Source organism: Podarcis vaucheri (assembly GCF_965113315.1).
Source record: "Podarcis vaucheri genome assembly, chromosome: 2".
NCBI lineage: Eukaryota > Metazoa > Chordata > Lepidosauria > Squamata > Lacertidae > Podarcis > Podarcis vaucheri.
Window position 1 is genome coordinate 124,997,470 of NC_138760.1, and position 19,144 is coordinate 125,016,613.

A 19,144-nucleotide genomic window follows, 5' to 3' on the forward strand; every position below is an offset into this window, starting at 1 on the left:
GAAGGCCCTCTGCCTGGTTCCCTGTAACTTGGCTTCTCGCAGCGAGGGAACCACCAGAAGGCCCTCGGCGCTGGACCCCAGTGTCCGGGCAGAACGATGGGGGTGGAGACGCTCCTTCAGATATACTGGATGATGATATATTATTATTTAAACCCGATCTATCTGGCTGGGTTTCCCCAGCCACTCTGGGCGACTCCCAATAGATTATTAAAAACATGATAAAACACGGCTGCTTTAGCTGAGATTCCTGCATTTAAGATTCTATGATTGCAATGCCGGAATCTCAACATGCATTCCACTGTCCAATTTGAAACCATACCAAACCCCGCTTAGCTTTGTAAACATGCAAGCAAGTTTTGCTGCACATAAAACGGAGAGAACAGTTATAACAACGGAACAAAATTTAAAAGATGAAAATCAAACTCGGCGCATAGATTAGGTAGAGTGGTGACTGCTTCCTAAAGCCTGGTGCCTTGCTTATCCGGCTTTGGGAAGGCAGCACGAGGGCCGAGGGGAGCATGTGATTTCGGCTTTGCTTCCACCCCCACAGTAGGTTCCCTGTAGGAGTACTCGTGAAGCCCAGTGTGGTGTAGTGGTTAAGAACGATAGACTCGTAATCTGGGGAACCGGGTTCGCTTCCCCGCTCCTCCACATGCAGCTGCTGGGTGACCTTGGGCCAGTCACACTTCTGGGAAGTCTCTCAGCCTCACTCACCTCACAGAGTGTTTGTTGTGGGGGAGGAAGGAAAAGGAGATTGTTAGCCGCTTTGAGACTCCTGAAGGGGAGTGAAAGGCGGGATATCAAATCCAAACTCTTCTTCTTCTTCTTCACTTGGTATGAAAAGTTGGGCCGCCCCGATTTAGTCACCTAGGTTGCTTTTGAAGGTTTTGCTGGTTTCACCTGCATTTTTGATCCTTCTACGGATACTGATCTTATAATTATTTTGTGGCTTTTAGCTGTGTTTTATCCTACAAATCTTATAAGATACACTAAGGTTGCGGCCCTCCCTATGTCAGTGGGCTTCATCTCCCATTAGCCTCAGTCAGTATGGCCAATGGTCAGGGATGATGGGAGCTGTACTGAGGGGGTTGGACTAGATGACCCTTGGGTTCCCTTCCAGCTCTACAATTCTAGGATTCCTGCAGCATCTGAATGGCTACAGGCTTCCCATCCCTGGTGTGCACCGATTGAAGGGCAATTCGATTCAGCAGCTTACTAATCTTTCTAAATCAATTAATGAAAACCTGGCTGGTTTTATGTCTGTATTATTAGTAAATGTGGCTGATTTTGTGTGTGTCATTAGTAAATTTTGAAAGATTACCTTTATGATGGTGCATAAAAAGTTTTCCAAATAAGAAATAAGATGGAAGCCTGCCATCTGGGGTTAAAAAAACAAAAACAGAAGCTGAAGTTCTCTAATCATGCCAGTATCACTTTCCTATGCTGATGAAAACTTTGTGCATGAAATAATAATTATTTAAAAAAAGCAGGCAGGCTGAGAATATGCTCCTATGAGAAGCAGTGATGGTCACCAACTCGGATGCTTTTAAAAGAACGTTGGACAAATTTGTGAAGGATAAGACTATCTGTGGCTACTTGCCCTGTCAAGAGGCAATATCTCTTTGAATACCAGTCACTGGGGATCAGAAATAGGGAGCGTTGGGCTGTTGCTCTCGGATTCTGCTCTGCGGGTACTGAGACATTGACAGAAGTGAGCCAGTAGTAAATCACACCAAGCAAGTTGGAGTTAACTCTTTATTAGCAAAAACAGGATATGCACAGGAGCCTAATGAGCAGAGCAACTGATCTCCTCCATGAAGCAGTTGCTGAGACGGAAGGCCTCCCCATGGCTGCCTAACTCCCCTCCTCTCCAGGGCCTTTTCCGAGCAATCGGAAACTGTGCCTGTATAAAGCTAACTGCCCCTCCGTCCTCTTCATGCCTCTCCTGGTTCTGGGAGAACAAGGGGGAAGGGAACTTGCTGCAGCAGGAAGGTGAGACATCCGTGACTCTTCACCAGCCAGAATACTCTCTCCTCCCACCCTCCTGCTTCAGCTTCTGCCTCTGATTCTGGGCTGCTCTCTGCCACACACTCTCCCCGCTCACTAAGCCCTGTTACCCCTTCAGCTTCCGACACCTCTTCTCCCAAGTCTGCTCCCTCTTCTCCCTCATTGTTGTCCCAACACCATTCCACAGGCCCTGACCCTTCTTTCCTTGCGGGTTCCCCAGCTGGCCGACCTGTATGCTGGACTGCAGAGACCCCCTTTGGCATGATCCAGCATTGTTTGCGAGGGAAGAAAGTGAAGGTGGAACAATGACAAACTCCATAGACTGCAATCAATAAGGAGAAGGAACGGAACAGGATGGCAGTGGGAACCACCTGGTCAGACGAGAAAGTGTGGGGGACTGCAAAATGTCGCTCAGTCACAGTTTTTCCTCTTCTGGCTCTGCTTTGAAGTGGCGCTGGGGTGTGTGACGGGAGCTGGCAGCGAGGTGGCTGGCGAATCTCCGGGACTCGGGTTCGTTAAGGGAGGGAAAGGCTCGAGGCTGGTGGAGGGACACAGGGGGCGTGGCGCTGGGTCGGATCCCGGAGCCAAGTCTTGTGCCCCGGCAGGAACGTGCATCCCGGGTTCGTCAGGGGTGGGGGAAGGCAAGGGCATTGTGTTGCTCGCGGAGGCGTTGGCCCGCCTCTCCCCGGAGTTGGGAGCGGCCTGCTGGGCCGACCACGGAGGGCTGAACCCCGGAAAGAGGCTGGGAGAGGAGTATTTCGGGGTCGAAAAGGCCGTCGCAATGGCCTCCATGGCGGAGGTCTGCCTGCCCATGAGGTCAGCCAGGGTCTGGTGGGAGCGTTCGATGGCCGCGATCATGCGGTGAGTGGTGGCGCGGTCCTCCTCCCGCTCCTGCTTTTCCTGGCGCCTCTCCTGCCTGTCTTCAGCACGCTCCTCCTGTCGGGTGTTTTCGAAGGCCTGCAGGTCCTGCCGGTGCAGCTGCCGCAGTGCGTCCACAAGATCAGCGTTCGCCTTGGAGGAGGACGCCATCGCCGGGGAGGATGTGGGGTCCGCCGGCCGCCGGGCAGACTCCAATCGCTGGCGCCAGTTGCGCTCCCGCCGGAAGCGCATGCGATCCACGCTGCCGGCGGTCGGCCTTCTTGGCTCCTCCGCAGCGCCTGAGGAGAGACAAAAAGAAGGAGAAGGAGTGAAGGAAATAAAACAGCCATCAGCCCTCGTCACAGAATCACGGACATTCGAGGCCTAAAGGAAAAGACGCATGCAAACACAAAACACACATCTTATCTGATGACATTTCGGTGTAGCTATTGTGGGTGAGAATCTTTAGTCAAACTAAATACTAAAATACCCAATGCAGCCCAGGACCAGGTTCCTCCACAGCAGGGCTGGGCAATTATCAGCTTTCCAACATCTTATGTCGCCCGCTAAACTTCATGATATGGCAGTTGATAATAATAATAATAATAATAATAATAATAATAATAATAATAATAATAATAGTAATAATAATAATAATAATTTTATTATTTATACCCCCTTCCATCGGACTGGGTTTCCCCAGCCACTCTGGGCAGCTCACAAAATATTATCAGAACATACCAAAACATCAAACATTTAAAACTTCCCAATACAGGGCTGCCTTCAGGTATCTTCTATATCAGGGGTCTGCCTTCAGGTATCTTCTATATCAGGGGTCAGCAACCTTTTTCAACTGTGGGCTAGTCCACCGTCCCTCAGACTTTGTGGGGGGCCGGACTATATTTTGAATAAAAAAATGAACGAATTCCTATGCCCCACAAATAACTCAGAGATGCATTTTAAATAAAAGGACACATTCTACTCATGTAAAAACACGCTGATTCCTGGACCGTCGGTGAGCGTAGTTTACCTACCCCTGTTCTATATGTTATGTAGTTCTTTATCCCTTGACATTCGAAGAGAGAGCATTTCACAGGACAGCATTCCATGACAAATGGACTATCAACCTCTTCTTAAAAACTTCCAAGGAAGGAGAGTCCATTGCCACTTGTGGGAGCTCATACCTGTTTACATTCACTTGCTTTGATATAAGCTAATGGGTCTACTTTGACCCGAGGCTTGGAACCCAGAAATGGGAGCTACTTGTAAGAGTTGGGTATTTGCCCCCTCTGCCCTCATATTGGCAAGTGAAGCAATGGGAAGTCCTGGCCAAAGTGAGGGCTCAATAAGCAATCCGTAAATGGCTGCTCTTAACTTTTCCTTTTAACTGGTAATTTCATGGTTTTATTCTTTTCACAAACTGCTTTTTAGGTTTGGTCATTTTCTTTTTCACAATATAAATTTTGCGAAATAAATAAGCGAAACACACATTCTGCCTCCGACAGAGGAGGGAGAACGTTGACATCGCACCTCACAGCCATTATACAGTGGTACCTCAGGTTAAGAACTTAATTCGTTCTGGAGGTCTGTTCTTAACCTGAAACTGTTCTTAACCTGAGGTACCACTTTAGCTACTGAGGCCTCCCGCTGCCGCCGCCGTGCAATTTCTGTTCTCATCCTGAAGCAAAGTTATTAACCCGAGGTACTATTTCTGAGTTAGCAGAGTCTGTAACCTGAAGCGTCACTAACCTGAGGTACTACTGTATGCCACAAAAAAACTGTGCCCAAGCCACAAAGCGCCACAGATAAAAGTGCCACTCACTTGACACCGGAGGTTCAGCAGGGTTCTCTGGGGAGGGCAAGGGGACACTACTGCCCCGCGGCGGCTCCTCTTTCCCCACGATCGGCACATCGCCGTCCTTGGACGGCTTTCGGGCCTGCCTGCCCAGTTCGGCGGCCGCCCCCCGGAGCTCTTTGGGAGGGGAGGCTTGCGGCAAGGGGATGACGTACTGCCGCTCGTTCGCGGCTGCCTCTGGGGCGGCGCTGGCTGCTTCCCGGGCGATCCTGGTGGCGGCCATGGGGTTGAGGGGCAGCCTCTTGCGCCGCTTGTCCAGCCGCTCCACCACGCCGGCCCCGCACACCTTCCCGCAGACGATGCCCTTGCGGAGGCAGAGGAACTGCTCCAGCAGCTTGAAGTAGGGGGCGGTCTTCGGCGCCCTCCCCGAGTGGAGGTTCCCGCACTTGATCTCCTTGTAGCCGCGCTTGAGGTCTTTGGCCCGGCTGCGGCACTGCTCGGCGTCCCGCTCAAAGCCCCGCTCCCGGAGGCGGTCGGCGATCCAGGCAAAGAGCTTCATGTTGCGGTACTGCTGGCCCAGGGCGATCTGGACGTCCTCCGCTTTCCAGATGTCGATGAAGGCGATGGTCTCCTTGCGGGACCAGGCGTCCCGCCGTCTCCTGGGCTCCGGGGAAGGGAGGTTCACATCCGGGGGGCTTGGGAGAGAATCCGCCAGGGAGAAAGGCTCTGCAGCCAGCTGAGAGCCCTCTGGGTCGGCCGTCATTTCCGCATGCTGCAAAGAAAATAAAGAGGGAATGAAACTTTGGGCAAGTGCAGCTCAGTGGTTACCGTATTTTTCGCTCTATAACACACACCCGACCATAACATGCACATAGTTTTTAGAGGAGGAAAACAAGAAAAAAAATATTCTAAATGAAACAGTGGATGTATGATTTTTGTGGCTCATGCTGTGGCCACAGACATGTGATCTGACGGTGAGTTTGGGGCAGCCCAATGCAAAAATCCTGAGGATCCGTGTGGATCTGTGCTTTGTAACCACATTTTAAGTGGGGAGGGAAGGAAAAGCACTCAAGGGACAAGGAGCACGCGAGGAGAAGGCTCCTCTCCTCTCCCGCTTTGCTCTTTTAAAGCAAGCAGGCTCTGCTTCTCTCCCAACTCCCCAGCTTAGCGAGCTGAAAAACTTTGCTGCTATTTAGCCAGCTGAGTGGGGAGGAGAGAGGGACAGAGAGCCTGCTTGCTTTAAAGGAACCAACCGGACAGGAGCCGCTTACACTCATGTAAGCGGCTCCTCTCCTCTCCCACCTTGCTCCTTTAAAGTAAGCAGGCTCTCTGTCCCTCTCTCCTCCCCACTCAGCGGCTCTTCTCCTGCTTTGCTGTTTCAAAGCGAGCCACGGAGGAGGGAAGGAAGGGGAACCATGGATCCTCTGCTCACGACTGCAGCAGATCCCCCCCGCCATCCGTAGGCATTCACTCCATAACACGCACAGACATTTCCCCTTACTTTCTAGGAGGAAAAAAGTGAGTGTTATGGAGCAAAAAATACGGTAGTTTATTTTAAAAAAACCAAACCAAACCCTTGCATCATATCATTGGCTCCAGGTACATTTCAGAGCAGAATTCAAAGTGTTGGTGCTGACCTTTAAAGCCCTAAATAGCTTTGGCCTCGCATGCCTGAAGGAACGTCTACACTTGCTTTGGTTCTGCCTGGAAGAGCTTAGATTTGATATCCCACTTTATCACTACCCTAAGGAGTCTCAAAGCGGCTAACAATCTCCTTTCCCTTCCTCCCCCACAACAAACACTCTGCGAGGTGAGTGGGGCTGAGAGACTTCAAAGAAGTGTGACTAGCCCAAGGTCACCCAGCAGCTGCATGTGGAGGAGCGGAGACGCGAACCCGGTTCACCAGGTTATGAGTCCACCGCTCTGAACCACTAAACCAAACTGGCTCTCCAGCTGACCTCCACACTGAGGTCCAGCTCCGAGGGCCTTCTGGCGGTTCCCTCAATGCAAGAGGCGAAGGTAACACGGAACCAGGCAGAGGGCCTTCTCAGTAGTGGCGCCCGCCCTGTGGAATGCCCTCCCATCAGATGTCGAAGAAATAAACAACTACCTGACTTTTAGGAGACATCTGAAGGCACCACAGTATAGGGAAGTTTTTAATGGTTGATGTCTTACTGTGTTTTAATTTATTGTAACCCAGTCAGAGGGGCATCATATAAAATGAAATGAAATGAAATAATAAAATAAAAATAATAAGCATCAGCATCAGCACAGCTGTTTACAGCAACAGAAATAAAAAACTATACACTATTGACAGGAGCGAGCCAGCAGTAAATCACACCTAGCAGGCTGGAATTAGCTCTTTATCAGCAAAAAGGATCAACACAGGAGCGTCAGACCTAATGAGCAAAGCAACTCATCTCTGACAGGTCTCGCATCCATGAAGCAGCTCCCGAGGCTGAAATCTCTCCATTTCTCCAGGGTTTTCCCCAAGCAATCTGAGATGATGCCTATTATCCCCTCTGCTCTTTTCATGCCTCTCCTGGTTCTGGGAGACCTGATCTTAGGAAAACAGAAAGATGCTTTCTGCTAAGTCATGCAGTTTGGTTCCGTCTTCACTGACTCTAGGATTTCAGACCGGGTTCTCTCCCAGTCTGACCGGGAGATGCCTGCCTCACTGCCCTTCTCAGCCAGCCTCTCTCTCCACCTGGCTATCATCCGCCAAGCTTCTGGCGCCTTCCACGCGAGCCACCTCTCACCTTTTGCTCCTGCCTCTCAGCCTCTTGCTTCATCTGCAGGAAATCCTCCGCCAGGCCCACCGCTTGGGCACATGTTTCCGGGCTGCTCCCCGTCACCCAGCTCTGGAGTTCGGTGGGCAGGATGGTCAGGAACTGCTCCAGGATCACCTGCTCCAGGATCTGCTCCTTGGAGAAGCGCTCCGGCTTCAGCCAGTGGTGGCAAAGGTACCAGAGATGTCCGCAGGCTTCCCGGGGACCTTCGGCCTCCTGGTAGCGGAATTCCCGGAAGCGCTGGCGGAGGGTGTCCCTGCTCGGAGCATCTCTGCCCAGGACCTCCTCCTTCACTGCCCCGAAGGCCCTTCTTCCAGTGTCCGGGACGAGCCTAGGGGCTGCTTCCTCGCGAGCCCACCGGCATCCTTCCACAGCTCCCTTGAAAGATGCCAGAAGCTCCTTCGTGTCATCCCAGGGGGTGGGTTCCGGCGGCTGCACGTTGTTGCCCCGTCCGGACGGAGGGGACCGCGCCGCCTCGGGGAATTCTTCCAGCTGGGTCTCCCAGCAGTCGGAAAGGCCCTCGTCCGGCTCCTGCTTGACCTGTTGTGACAGTGTCCAGCCAAAAAAGGCCCTTGTGGTCCTGGATGGAGCCGGGTGGGAGCCCCTGACTTTCCCTTCCAGCCCCGCCAACGGTTTGAGCCCTTCCGACTCCCGGCCCTCCATTTTCATTCCTGTCCGAAGACACCGTATGCAATGGGTGATGTGAGGAGGCCACACTTGCCCAGTCGTCACTCCCAAACCTTTTTCCTCAGGAGCTCGTGTCTCCAAAAACAATTCCCAGCCATGGGTCACTCTCTTCACGTTTGCATGGGCGTCTCTTAGCAAAAGCTGAGGACATTGGGATACTTAAACCAGGAGGAATCTTACACGGCAGTGGACAATGTTCAAGGCCTGAAGGGATAGCTTTTTCTCCTCCTGAAGTAGAAAAGATAAAAATTAATCATTGTGACTACAACAGAGGACCCATCATTTTGTGATTTTTAAGTGAATGATTTCTGCTTTGTTTCTTTCGTATCTTGTATTTTTCTGTATTGCAAAGAATTCTTGATTATGTGTTTTGCATTTTTATATTGTGATTTTTACCTTGTGAACCGCCATGAGACCTGCGGGTGTAGGGGGGTATACAAACTTAATAAATGATAATAATACAGTGGTACCTCAGGTTACATACGCTTCAGGTTACAGACTCTGCTAACCCAGAAATAGTGCTTCAGGTTAAGAACTTTGCTTCAGGATGAGAACAGAAATCGTGTTCCAGCGGCGCGGCAGCAGCAGGAGGCCCCATTAGCTAAAGTGGTGCTTCAGGTTAAGAACAGTTTCAGGTTAAGAATGGACCTCCGGAACGAATTAAGTACTTAACCAGAGGTACCACCGTAATTGTTATTATTTCCAAAGATTTTAGATTGTGTTTTTCACAGAAACACCATGGACCACTTGAATGAAGCTTGAGGGGCACAGTTATCTGAATACGTTAGCTTTTTTAGTCAACAGCAGCAGCAACAACAAATAAATATATGTAAATAAATAATAATAAGAGTAATACATTGCTTATCAACAGTACTTTCTTTGTCATGGTTCTCACTAGTACAGAGCCCCATCACTTTCTGTTGCTGTTGTTGCCTATGGCACCATTTGGTGCTGTCACCCACGGCACTTTGATCAAAATATTACCACCGTCACGTCATTATTTTTCTTTTTATCAAAAAAACATTGCTGCTGCTTCTTCTCATCATCGACTCAACTTCTTACCAGCCTTTTTACCATCATAAAATCCCTGGGCTGGTTACAGCCATTTTAAAAAACCACAACATTAAAGCCAGTTTGAAGCAAATCACATTCAGCTAGGAGTGTTTTGTTGCTGCTTACTTTCACAAAGAAATGAAAAAATATTAACAACCCAGGATTGTTGGGTTGTCTTTGTTTTTATTATGTATTTTGTGGGCCATATGTATATATATATAGAGAGAGAGAGAGAGAGAGAGAGAGAGATTATTGTGGTGAACCGCCCAGAGATATATGGGCAATATACAAATTAATTAATTATTAGAGTGATCAATCAATCAATCAATCAATATTGGGGGACCCCCACCACCATTAACTAACTAATTTTGATACATAACTTTTATTAAATTTTCTAATTTACATTTCAAAATATTCATTTAAACAATCTTAAATCAATGACTTCCCTTCTTCCCTTCCCGTAGTTCATCCTGCATAGCACTAATTATTAATTAATATTGGGGGGGACACCCCCCCTTCCCACCGCAAAGGAGCAGGGGAAGAAACTTCCTAGAATTGAGGGCGCCCGCTAAGGGCACGCGTCGGCTTCACTCACCCCTCCTGAGCATGCTCCGAAAAGGGAACCCCCCCCTGCGCGCATGCCCGGAGGGGGCGAGCCAGCGCCGGGCTTCCCCCAGCCGGCAGGCGAGCGTCACGGGACGGGGACCCCACCTTCCTCGCCCCCCCCCCCCCGCCCAGCGGCGCCCGCCTGCTCTCCTCTGCGCGGGTGGAGCTCGCGGCGTCTGCGCGCGCGCGGATCTTTGCGCGGCTAGGCATGCCACGCGCGGATCTTTGCGCGGCGCCGCTTTTCTTTTGCAAACAAACAACAACAACAACAGTGTATTGGGAGGGGAAATGGTGGGGAGGGAGGAATAAAAGGAGAGGATCGGGGCGAAGAAGGGAGGAAAGGGAGGAGGGGAGGAAAATAAGCTGGTCTCACTCCCACCCCCCCAAAAAAAATATAAGATCCCCCCCCCGGCCCTGTCTCACTCACCCCTCCTGCAACCCAGCCCAGATGCCAAACTTCACTCCTGCGGCTCCTGGGAAATCCGGACTCCAGATTCCCACGCACGAGGGGAAGGAGGGAGGGAGGGAGCAAAGCAGGAAGGGGACGGATTAGCCCCTGACATCAGAAGGCTTGGCCTCGCATGCCACCCACACTGGCCTGTCTAGGAATCCGGAGTGAGGCCTCGTTTAAACGCTGGCCGATTTGGAGCAGATCTCCCCATCCATCCATCTATTGCAGTGTTTCCCAACCTTTTTTGGGCAAAGGCACACTTGTTTCATGAAAAAAAATCTCGAGGCACACCACCATGCCAGATGGGGAAAGGTCACTTTTTACTTATGTAAAAAAATAATAAAAAAATAGTAACAGCATAGAAGGTAATGGTTAGGCTAGCATCCCTCTTCCAAATATGCTAGGTTTTTATTTGCAGGGACTGTTCTACTGTACATGGGAAAGCATTCAGCACTGTCATTCTCCCATCTGCCATCTGAATTGGTACTATTCTGGGTCAACTTACTCTGCTGCATGTGTAGAACAGGTTTCAGATACAGGATATTAAGCATACACGTACTTCAGATTGAACTGGTTGCTTGCTTTGCAAGTTTTCATTTCCCAAATGACTGCCTTGGCAAGCGCAATACCTACCAGGCTCAACGCCGGTCTCGCGCTGCCGCTTCCCGCGCTCTCAAGGACCCGGGAGGAGGAAGGCGTGAAGGGAATCCCGAAGGCGCGAAAACCTCGCGCATGCGCAGGCCTTCCGCCTGCGACAGCCCAGTAGGCCGGCCGAAGCGAGCGGCGATGGGATGTGGGAGCTCGCTCGCTCGCCGCCCCGCGTGTGCCTATGTGGGGCACGTTACAGCCCCGTGACGTCAGCGCCACGCAGGCAGCCAGGAAGGCAGACGGCAAGAGCCCCACGCTGGGCGGCCTCTCCTCGCCGCCGCCGCCCCGCCTCTCGCCGCCCGACTCGCCCGCTTCCCTCCCACGGCACACCAGGCAACGTCTCGCGGCACACTAGTGTGCCGCGGAACACTGGTTGGGAAACACTGATCTATTGCAAGGGGGGCGGGGGTAGTGGAAACTTTCTCTCTCTCTCTCTCTCTCTCTCTCTCTCTCTGCCTTCCTTATATCTCAGGTCCCTTTCTGCCCATCATTACACCTCCATGCTGGGAAAGGAAGCTTGAGCTGCACCGGGTGGATTTCTGCCTGCCAGTTTAGTTCAATCAAAGGCGCATCAAGAGGCCTGCCCGCTTTTAAAAGAGCACTGCATTACATCCCGCCCAGTGGCCTCTCCAGGAATCTGGAGTAAACCTTCATTTAACTGCAGGCAGTTTTGAACCGGGGTTTTTTTCTGTTTTTTTTTGAGGGGGTGTCACACTCCCCCTTCTCTGCCCTTCTTCTGCCTTTAATAGGTAGTGGCTGTTTCTTCCCATCTTGGCACCTCCGTGCAAGGGAAGGGGCCGTGAGCTGCATCGGTTGGATTTCTGCCTGCCATTCAGTTAAATTAAGGGTCCAGCAAGATGCATGCCCGTCTTTAAAAGAGGGGAGATCTTTGCTCTGTTTTACATCCCACTGACTGGTTTCTCTAGGAAAACAGAGGAAGCCCTTTTTCTGTAGCTCATCTAAACGCAAAGAAGTCCGGATCTGGGATCTGGTTTCCGCTGCCTCGTTCTCTCTCCCTGCCAGGCGGAAAGATCCAGCAGTGGACGTTTCTCCCTATCACTTCACTTCCTTGCTGCACCTGGTGGGTTTCTGCCTGCTACAAGCTGGTAAAGTTGTAGCGGAGTTCAGCCATTTTTATTTAGGAAATGGTAATACTATTTCTTTATTATCTGAGATTGTAAATGACAGGGCTGCCGCCTCTTTAATAGGTGCGTGACAGTAGGAAACTCCACAGGTGAAGCTTTGCTCCAGATGGATTTCTGCCTGCGACATAGCCGTTAAAGGCGTGAGAAATACTTTGCCTTTATTGCTATTTATTTACAGTGGTACCTCGCAAGACGAACACCTCGCAAGACGGAAAACCCGCTAGACGAAAGGGTTTTCCGTTTTGGAGGCGCTTCGCAAGACGAAATTCCCTATGGGCTTGCTTCGCAAGACGACAGCCCATAGGGAAATATCCGGGACAGCGGGGAAGCGCAGCGCGTCTTCCCCACTGTCCTCGAACCTCCTCCGAAGCCGGGCGGCGGGGCAGGAACACCTTCTGAAGGCGGGAGGGGGGCGAAAGTCTTTGTCCCCCCTGCCTGCCTTCCCAGGGGCTTTTAAATCGCCCCGGACAGCGGAGAAGTCCTCCGCTGTCCCGGGGCGATTTTAAAATGCCGCCCGCCAGCATTTTAAGATCGCCCGGACAGCGGAGAAGTCCTCCGCTGTCCCGGGGTTTTTTAAAATGCTGGGGGTGGGAAGAAAAGCCCTTGTCCCCCCCCCCCCAGCCTTCAGAAGAGGTCCGGGGACAGACTGAAGGCGGTTTCCCTAGGAACGCATTAATTGATTTTCAATGCATTCCTATGGGAAACCGTGCATCGCAAGACGAAAAACTCGCAAGACGAAGAGACTTGCGGAACGAATTAATTTCGTCTTGCGAGGCACCACTGTATTTTCTGGCAGGGTGGCTACACTTTTAATACTACCAGTACAGGAGGAAATCCAGCAGGTGAAGCTTTACTGTTATTTCATACAGAGAAAATTTGACACAGAGAAAAAATGTTTTCTCATAATACTGTCAGAACATAAGAAGAGCCCTGATGGATTATGCTGCCCCAAATGTAGGGCACCGTCTGAGATGGGCTTTGAAAGAGGATTTGACAATATTTTGGAGCAGAGATGTCTCAGAGATGTGCTAGGGCAGGCCTAGGCAATTGGTTCTGTGAAACAAGGAAGACTCGTGCAAATTTCCTTTTTTAGTTATTTTTAATATGGTATGAGCCACTCCAAACGTTTTTTTACAATGGAAGGGTGGGATATATATGTTGTTGTTGTTTAGGCATTTAGTCGTGTCCGACTTTTCGTGACCTCTTAAATATATAAAGCAAAGTTCTTAAAACAATGTGGCTTACTGTGGTAAGAGATCACTTACAGTAGAATAATAATAATAATACTAATAATAATAATTATTTGTACTCCGCCCATCTGGCTGGGTTTCCCCAGCCACTGGGCGGCTTCCAACAAAGATTAAAAATACATCAAAATGCAGGTGTCTCTCGTTTTTATGAACTTGTACGCACTGATGAAGTGTTCTGTGAAACGCTGAAAGCTGGCATACTCCAAAACTCGTTTAAAAATCTGGGAGAGAGAGGAGATCCCAGCAAAATTTAGGCATGCCAAAATTATCAATCTCTTTTTAAAGTAAAAATTAAAATGACAGAATGGATTGTGGAAACTGTTGGGGCTTCCTTTATTAGCTGTGGGCGGCAAAATTCTTGCAAGGATCTCAGCCTGGCTTAATCAACAGACTGAGGACTTTGGGTTGGTGAAAAAGGAACCTGTCAGTTTGATGGAGGGCAACCAGGATTGCCTAAAGCTGTCTCAGAGTGAGAAATTCCACGCAAGGACAAAGTGCATCGGGGTGAAGAAGTACCACTTTGTGCAAGAGGGACTTGTGTAACGGTCTTATTGCCATACCGAGGAGATGACTGCAGTTCCAGTGTCAAGCTTGGTCTCTAGGTGTGAAATATACTCAGTCGAGAGTGGATTTCATGCTCTTTATTCAGCTCATAGTAGTGAGAAATGGAATGTAGCCATTCTGCTTTATATACATTATTTACTGTCTGCTTTATATACATTATTTACAATGGGCCCCACGTGATTGGCTAATTCCAGGATTCTCCTGTAGGCCAATCAGGTTGCGGATTCACTTTCACCTGGAGTTGGATTGGGTGGCTCCTGCGGACCAATCAGACTGCTGCATTCTGGACCCTATTGTTCTAGGACCAATCAGACTGCTGCATTCTGGACCCTATTGTTCTAGGACCAATCAGACTGCTGCATTTTGAATCCTATTGTTCTAGGACCAATCAGACAGCTGCATTCTGGACCCTATTGCTCTAGGACCAATCAGACTGCTGCATTCTGGACCCTATTGTTCTAGGACCAATCAGACTGCTGCATTCTGGACCCTATTGCTCTAGGACCAATCAGACTGCTGCATTCTGAATCCTATTGTTCTAGGACCAATCAGACTGCTGCAATTTGGATCCTATTCAACTCTGTACATAACAGGGTGGTTGAATAAAAATTGTGTATATAAGTGTATGTTGTATTGCCTGAGAAAGGGGCATGTGGGATGTATCATCACTGAAGCAGTCAAGTACAACAATTTCCTGTTGCCTAGAGTGGACCCCCCAGGGGAATGTGGCTCCAGAAAAGGGAGGACTTCCTGCCATACCTGTTCTGGAGCCCCCTCCTCTTGTGTGTGGCCAGGTAGGTGGGCGTGGCCCTAGCAGACCCTTTAAAAGGGCTGAGCACATGGCCATCTCCCCTTTCTCCTTTAGGACTTCTCTCTTGGAAGTCCTCTTCTGGCTCTTATCCAGCAGCACATGGTTTATCCTTACAGAGGATAGAAGCCACAAGGTAAGTAAGCTTTACTCTTAAAGAAGACTCCTGTGTTGTTGTTATTATTATTTTAAGAGGGAAATACTAAGGGGAAACTTACCAGGAACAAGGAAGGCTGGATTGCTTAATTTAAAGGATTGTAACGAATCACCAACTTGCAAGGGAATGTGTTCTGATGGCTTTCTCACTGGCGTGAGTGAGGAGGGATAATATTTAATCAATACATCTTCTCCTCCCTTCCTCAACATCCCCACAGATTCTGGGTTCTCTGTGCCCAGTAATTGGTCTTTCTAGAGCTATCCAATTTAGCCACTGTGGAAAACAGAATGCCCATGGTCAAGCTAACATATTATCAGGGTCAAAAATATTTTTTTTAAGGAAGCCACAAAAGTTGATGTTACTATGTTAACAATATGTGAAACTGAGCCACAATTTTTTGAAAAACGAAACAAGAAAGCTATTAAATCCAAGTGCGAGAGGGAAAAAGAGGATCTTTCTCTCTCTGCTGTTTAATTTCTCTTTTCAGATCAATCTTCCTCCCTGGCACAGTTTGTTTTTCTGTGAACTCCAATTCCTATCAGCCTTTACACTTCCCACATAAACACCTGGCCCCCTTTAGCTGAGCAAACACCCAAGTGGGACAAGGGAAGGGGCTTGAGATGAAGAAGGAAAGTCTGTGAATTCACCACTGTCTGAAGGGGTGGGCTGGAGCCTATTATTATTATTATTATTATTATTTTATTTATTAATATACATATACCGCTATTATAAGAAAAAACCTGCTCCTTTTCCCTTTGGGGGTATCCAAGAGCCCATATAGAGTCCTTTATTAAACTGTTGCAACAGGGTTTCCACTCCCCACACGCAGGAGGGAGGAGGAACCCAGAATAATGGTGCCCTTATATAGAAGTTTGAAATTGCCCACCCTGTAGCCCAAGACATCTCCCCAAAAGACATCATACATACATCAAAGAAGGAGGCAGAAATCCTGCCTGCTAAGATATTCAATGGTCACTGATTGCATTAGGTGGGCAGCCTGGCCATTCTTTTGTAATGGTAAATACTTTAATTCCTAAATCCAGGTCACAGGCTCACCCTATTCATACACAAATATGCCCTTAAGACTGGATTTGCAAGCAAAGAGACAATGGGAAGGCTTTCCCATTTCCTTTCTCCTTGCAGAGAAATATTTGTGGTCAATTTAGGTGAGTCAGAATGGTTTGGGAGAGTCAAAATGGCTTCAGGATTACTCTCCTGTACTATTTCAGACACGTGGTTTATATACTTATAGAAGTGTTTGCCCTGTACATTTATGAATGTTTATTTTATATTTGGCACCTTAGAATTCTTATAACACCACCCTATACTTGGAGGTCTCAGGGCAGTTCACAGTACAAAATCAAAATATAAAACCACAAAACATATAATCAAAATAAAAACAGCAACCCAATAACCCCCCCAAAGCACATTTTAAAAGGGCATAGGATGAAGTAGGACTTACTCATGAGTAAACAAGCAAAGGCTTCTGCTCTTCCACACTGAGAACAGTGTTTAACTCTGCTTTTAGTGTTTATTGCTGCTGTCTACAATGCAGTAAATATTTGTATATTTTATTTAACCTGTTTTATTAGTTGTTATCGGCCTTTGCCAGTCAGCCCTAAAAGATCAATTCTACCAAATGAAGACATAATTAATCCCACCAGGTAATAAAATGTGTTGAACCAACGAAACACATGACATTTGTGGATTTTCTAATATTAACAATTCAGCCCGGTATTGGCGCTGCAACTGCTTTGCACTCTTTAGACATCTCTTGTTATTTTTTCACACAGGTAGTTTCTTGCCCTTCATAGTGAAGGCGGGGCTTCCAGAGTGACAGCAGGACCTTGGCCAATCAGCCTCTTTGGAGTTTGTGACGCTGCGTCCGAAAGTTCCCTTCTCTAGGCTGGCAGATCTGGAAATGGTAACATTGGCCGGTTTCCTTTGTATTTTTTTTAGTTGGTGGTTAAGATAGAGAGGGTGAGAATCACTCAGCAAACCGTGGGCGCAGATCTGAGCTTTCCATTTGTGCACGTCCTGAGTCCATTTTAATGGTTCCGATTCTCTCCCCTGGATTTATAGCTAATCCAGAAAGCTTGCAGGCTGGAATCGGGACAGGAACGGCAGGGAAGCCCAGATTTACAAGCCGCTGCCTGATTATTGCTCTGGGCCTTTTAAGAAACAAACAAATTGGGGGGGGGGGGCGACATAGGAGCACGGCTGTTATGAGCAACCTTATCCAACGGGGGAGGGCGAAAGATTTAAAATACATGCAAACATGTATATAAGACCAGTTATCTCCTGCTTGGACTACTGCAATGCGCTCTGCGTGGGGCTACCTTTGAAAGTGACCCGGAAACTACTGTATTTTTCACTCTATAAGACACACTTTTCCCCTCCTAAAAAGTAAGGGGAAATGTGTGTGCGTCTTATGGGGCGAATGCAGGCTGCACAGCTATTGCTAAAGCCAGAAGAGCAAGAGGGATCCCTATTGCTCTCCTGGCTTCAGGGATAGCCATGCAAAGCCTCTTGAGCGCAGCCGGAGCACTCCTGCCTCTTCGCTCAAGAGGCTTTGCGTTGCTTTCTTGTTTTCTTCCTCTAAAAACGAGGTGTGTCTTATGGTCGGGTGTGCCTTATAAAGCAAAAAATACGGTACCACTAATCCAAAATGCAGCAGATGGACTGGTGACTGGGAGTGGCCGCCGAGACCTCATAACTCTTGAAAGACCTACATTGGCTCCCTGTACGTTTCCAAGCACAATTCAAAGTGTTGGTGCTTTAAAGCCCTAAGTGGCCTCGGCCCTGCATTGCAGAAGGTTGCAGGTTCAATCCAGACAGTACTAAACTAAGTGGCCAAGATTCCTATTCCCTTGTGTAGGTGAGGATCATGAAGGAAATATTATATTGTGAGCTATTTTCATAAAACAACAACGCTGGGAGTGTATGAAATGCAGGGTACGTATGTGGCACTCAAAAGTACCCTCTGAAAGAGGAGCTGCTTATCTGTATTTCCTGTTCTCAAGATTCTTCACTTCAATCAATCTACTTTCCTAAACAGGCAAAGAGAAACTGGCAGCCAGGAGATGAAGCAAAAGATGCCTGTGCCAACGCGAAAATTTGCAAGAAGACCACCTGGGCCTCAGCCAGGATGACGATGCCTGATACTTGCAAGGAGCAAGACCTGTGCATTGTCTATGGGGAACCCATCCGGCAAAAGCCCCTCATCCACAAGAGAACGGGGGGTCAGCAAAAAGCCCACCCAGTTGAGGAGGAGGATGAACCCCTTCCTCATGGAGGAAGTTGCAGATCCCCCTATGAAATCCCAGTGTGGAAAATTCCTGGTGCTGCTAAGGAGCAGGATGTGTGCATTGTGGGTGAGGAAAACATCTGGCAGTTAACCAAAACCGGCGAGAGAAAGGCATGTTTGCAGGAAATCAGCTCAGGGGAGGGTCCAGTTTACAGCAAAGAAGATTCCAGTGTCCCAAGTAAAACTCCAGCTCAGACCGTTGTTGCTGCCAGAGCCAGGATGATGATGCTTGATACTTGCAAGGAGCCAGACCTGTGCATTGTCTATGGGGAACCCATCCGGCAAAAGCCCCTCATCCACAAGAGAACGGGGGGTCAGCAAAAAGCCTACCCCGTCGAGGAGGAGGATGAACCCCTTCCTCATGGAGGAAGTTGCAGATCCCCCTGGGATATCCCAGTGCAGGCAATTCCTGGTGCTGTTAAGGAGCAGGATGTGTGCATTGTAGGTGAGGAAAACATCTGGTAGAATCCCAACATCTGCGAGAGAAAGGCGTGTTTGCAGGAAACCCACTCAGTGGAGAGTCCCATTCACAGCAAACTAGACTCCAGTGTCCCCAGTGAACCTCCAGACCAGACTGTTGTTGATGCTGCTAAGGGACAAGACATCTGCTGTGAGCCCCTCCACTGTAAGCTCAGGTTTCATGTATGTGCAAATAAACCATGTATCTTAAAAGACGCCACAGTCTGTCCCTCATTCCAAAGGAAAGTGAAGCCTAGATAAGCACCAGGAACCCCTGGAATCTTTTTTTTTAAAAAAAAATTAGTCATTTTTCTTTTTCATTCATTACACATCTCATATTCATAACATTTACTGTGCATTCCTTCCTCCCTCCCCTCCTAGGCTTCCCCCAACTTCCGCTTCTGGTTTGTTTCTCCTTTCACCAACTTTGCTGCCTCCTAAAAGAAAAAACTACTAATAACATATTTATACAATAACATCAAAGCTAAAAACATAAAAATAATGAATACTCCATATTATTTCTCTCAGTGGCGTAGCGTGGGTTGTCAGCACTCTGGGCA

At 48.7% G+C, this 19,144-nt stretch overlaps 2 protein-coding genes across 5 annotated transcripts; one reads left to right on the forward strand and one right to left on the reverse strand.

Moving 5' to 3' along the window:
* Window positions 1–1,741: 1,741 nt before the first annotated feature.
* LOC309524708 (uncharacterized protein) lies at window positions 1,742–10,341 on the reverse strand. The gene is made up of 4 exons (XM_082209634.1): window positions 10,223–10,341; window positions 7,420–8,364; window positions 4,688–5,432; window positions 1,742–3,164 (listed from the first exon to the last, which is right to left on the reverse strand). Exons 2-4 carry the CDS (start codon window positions 8,116–8,118, stop codon window positions 2,419–2,421), a joined length of 2,190 nt encoding a protein of 729 aa, XP_082065760.1. The 5' UTR covers window positions 8,119–8,364; window positions 10,223–10,341; the 3' UTR covers window positions 1,742–2,418.
* A 957-nt stretch (window positions 10,342–11,298) lies between these two features.
* LOC309525204 (uncharacterized protein) lies at window positions 11,299–18,869 on the forward strand. Of its 4 annotated transcripts, XM_082210709.1 has the most exons (5): window positions 11,299–11,975; window positions 14,719–14,797; window positions 16,411–16,482; window positions 16,612–16,742; window positions 17,877–18,869. In XM_082210709.1, the coding sequence occupies exons 4-5, from the start codon at window positions 16,740–16,742 to the stop codon at window positions 18,588–18,590; spliced, it is 717 nt and encodes a 238-aa protein (XP_082066835.1). In that variant the 5' UTR covers window positions 11,299–11,975; window positions 14,719–14,797; window positions 16,411–16,482; window positions 16,612–16,739; the 3' UTR covers window positions 18,591–18,869. The 4 variants fall into 4 exon arrangements, with proteins under 4 accessions (XP_082066835.1, XP_082066834.1, XP_082066836.1 ...); XM_082210708.1 differs by lacking the exon at window positions 16,411–16,482; XM_082210710.1 differs by lacking the exons at window positions 11,299–11,975; window positions 14,719–14,797; window positions 16,411–16,482 and adding an exon at window positions 14,373–14,647.
* Window positions 18,870–19,144: the final 275 nt, after the last annotated feature.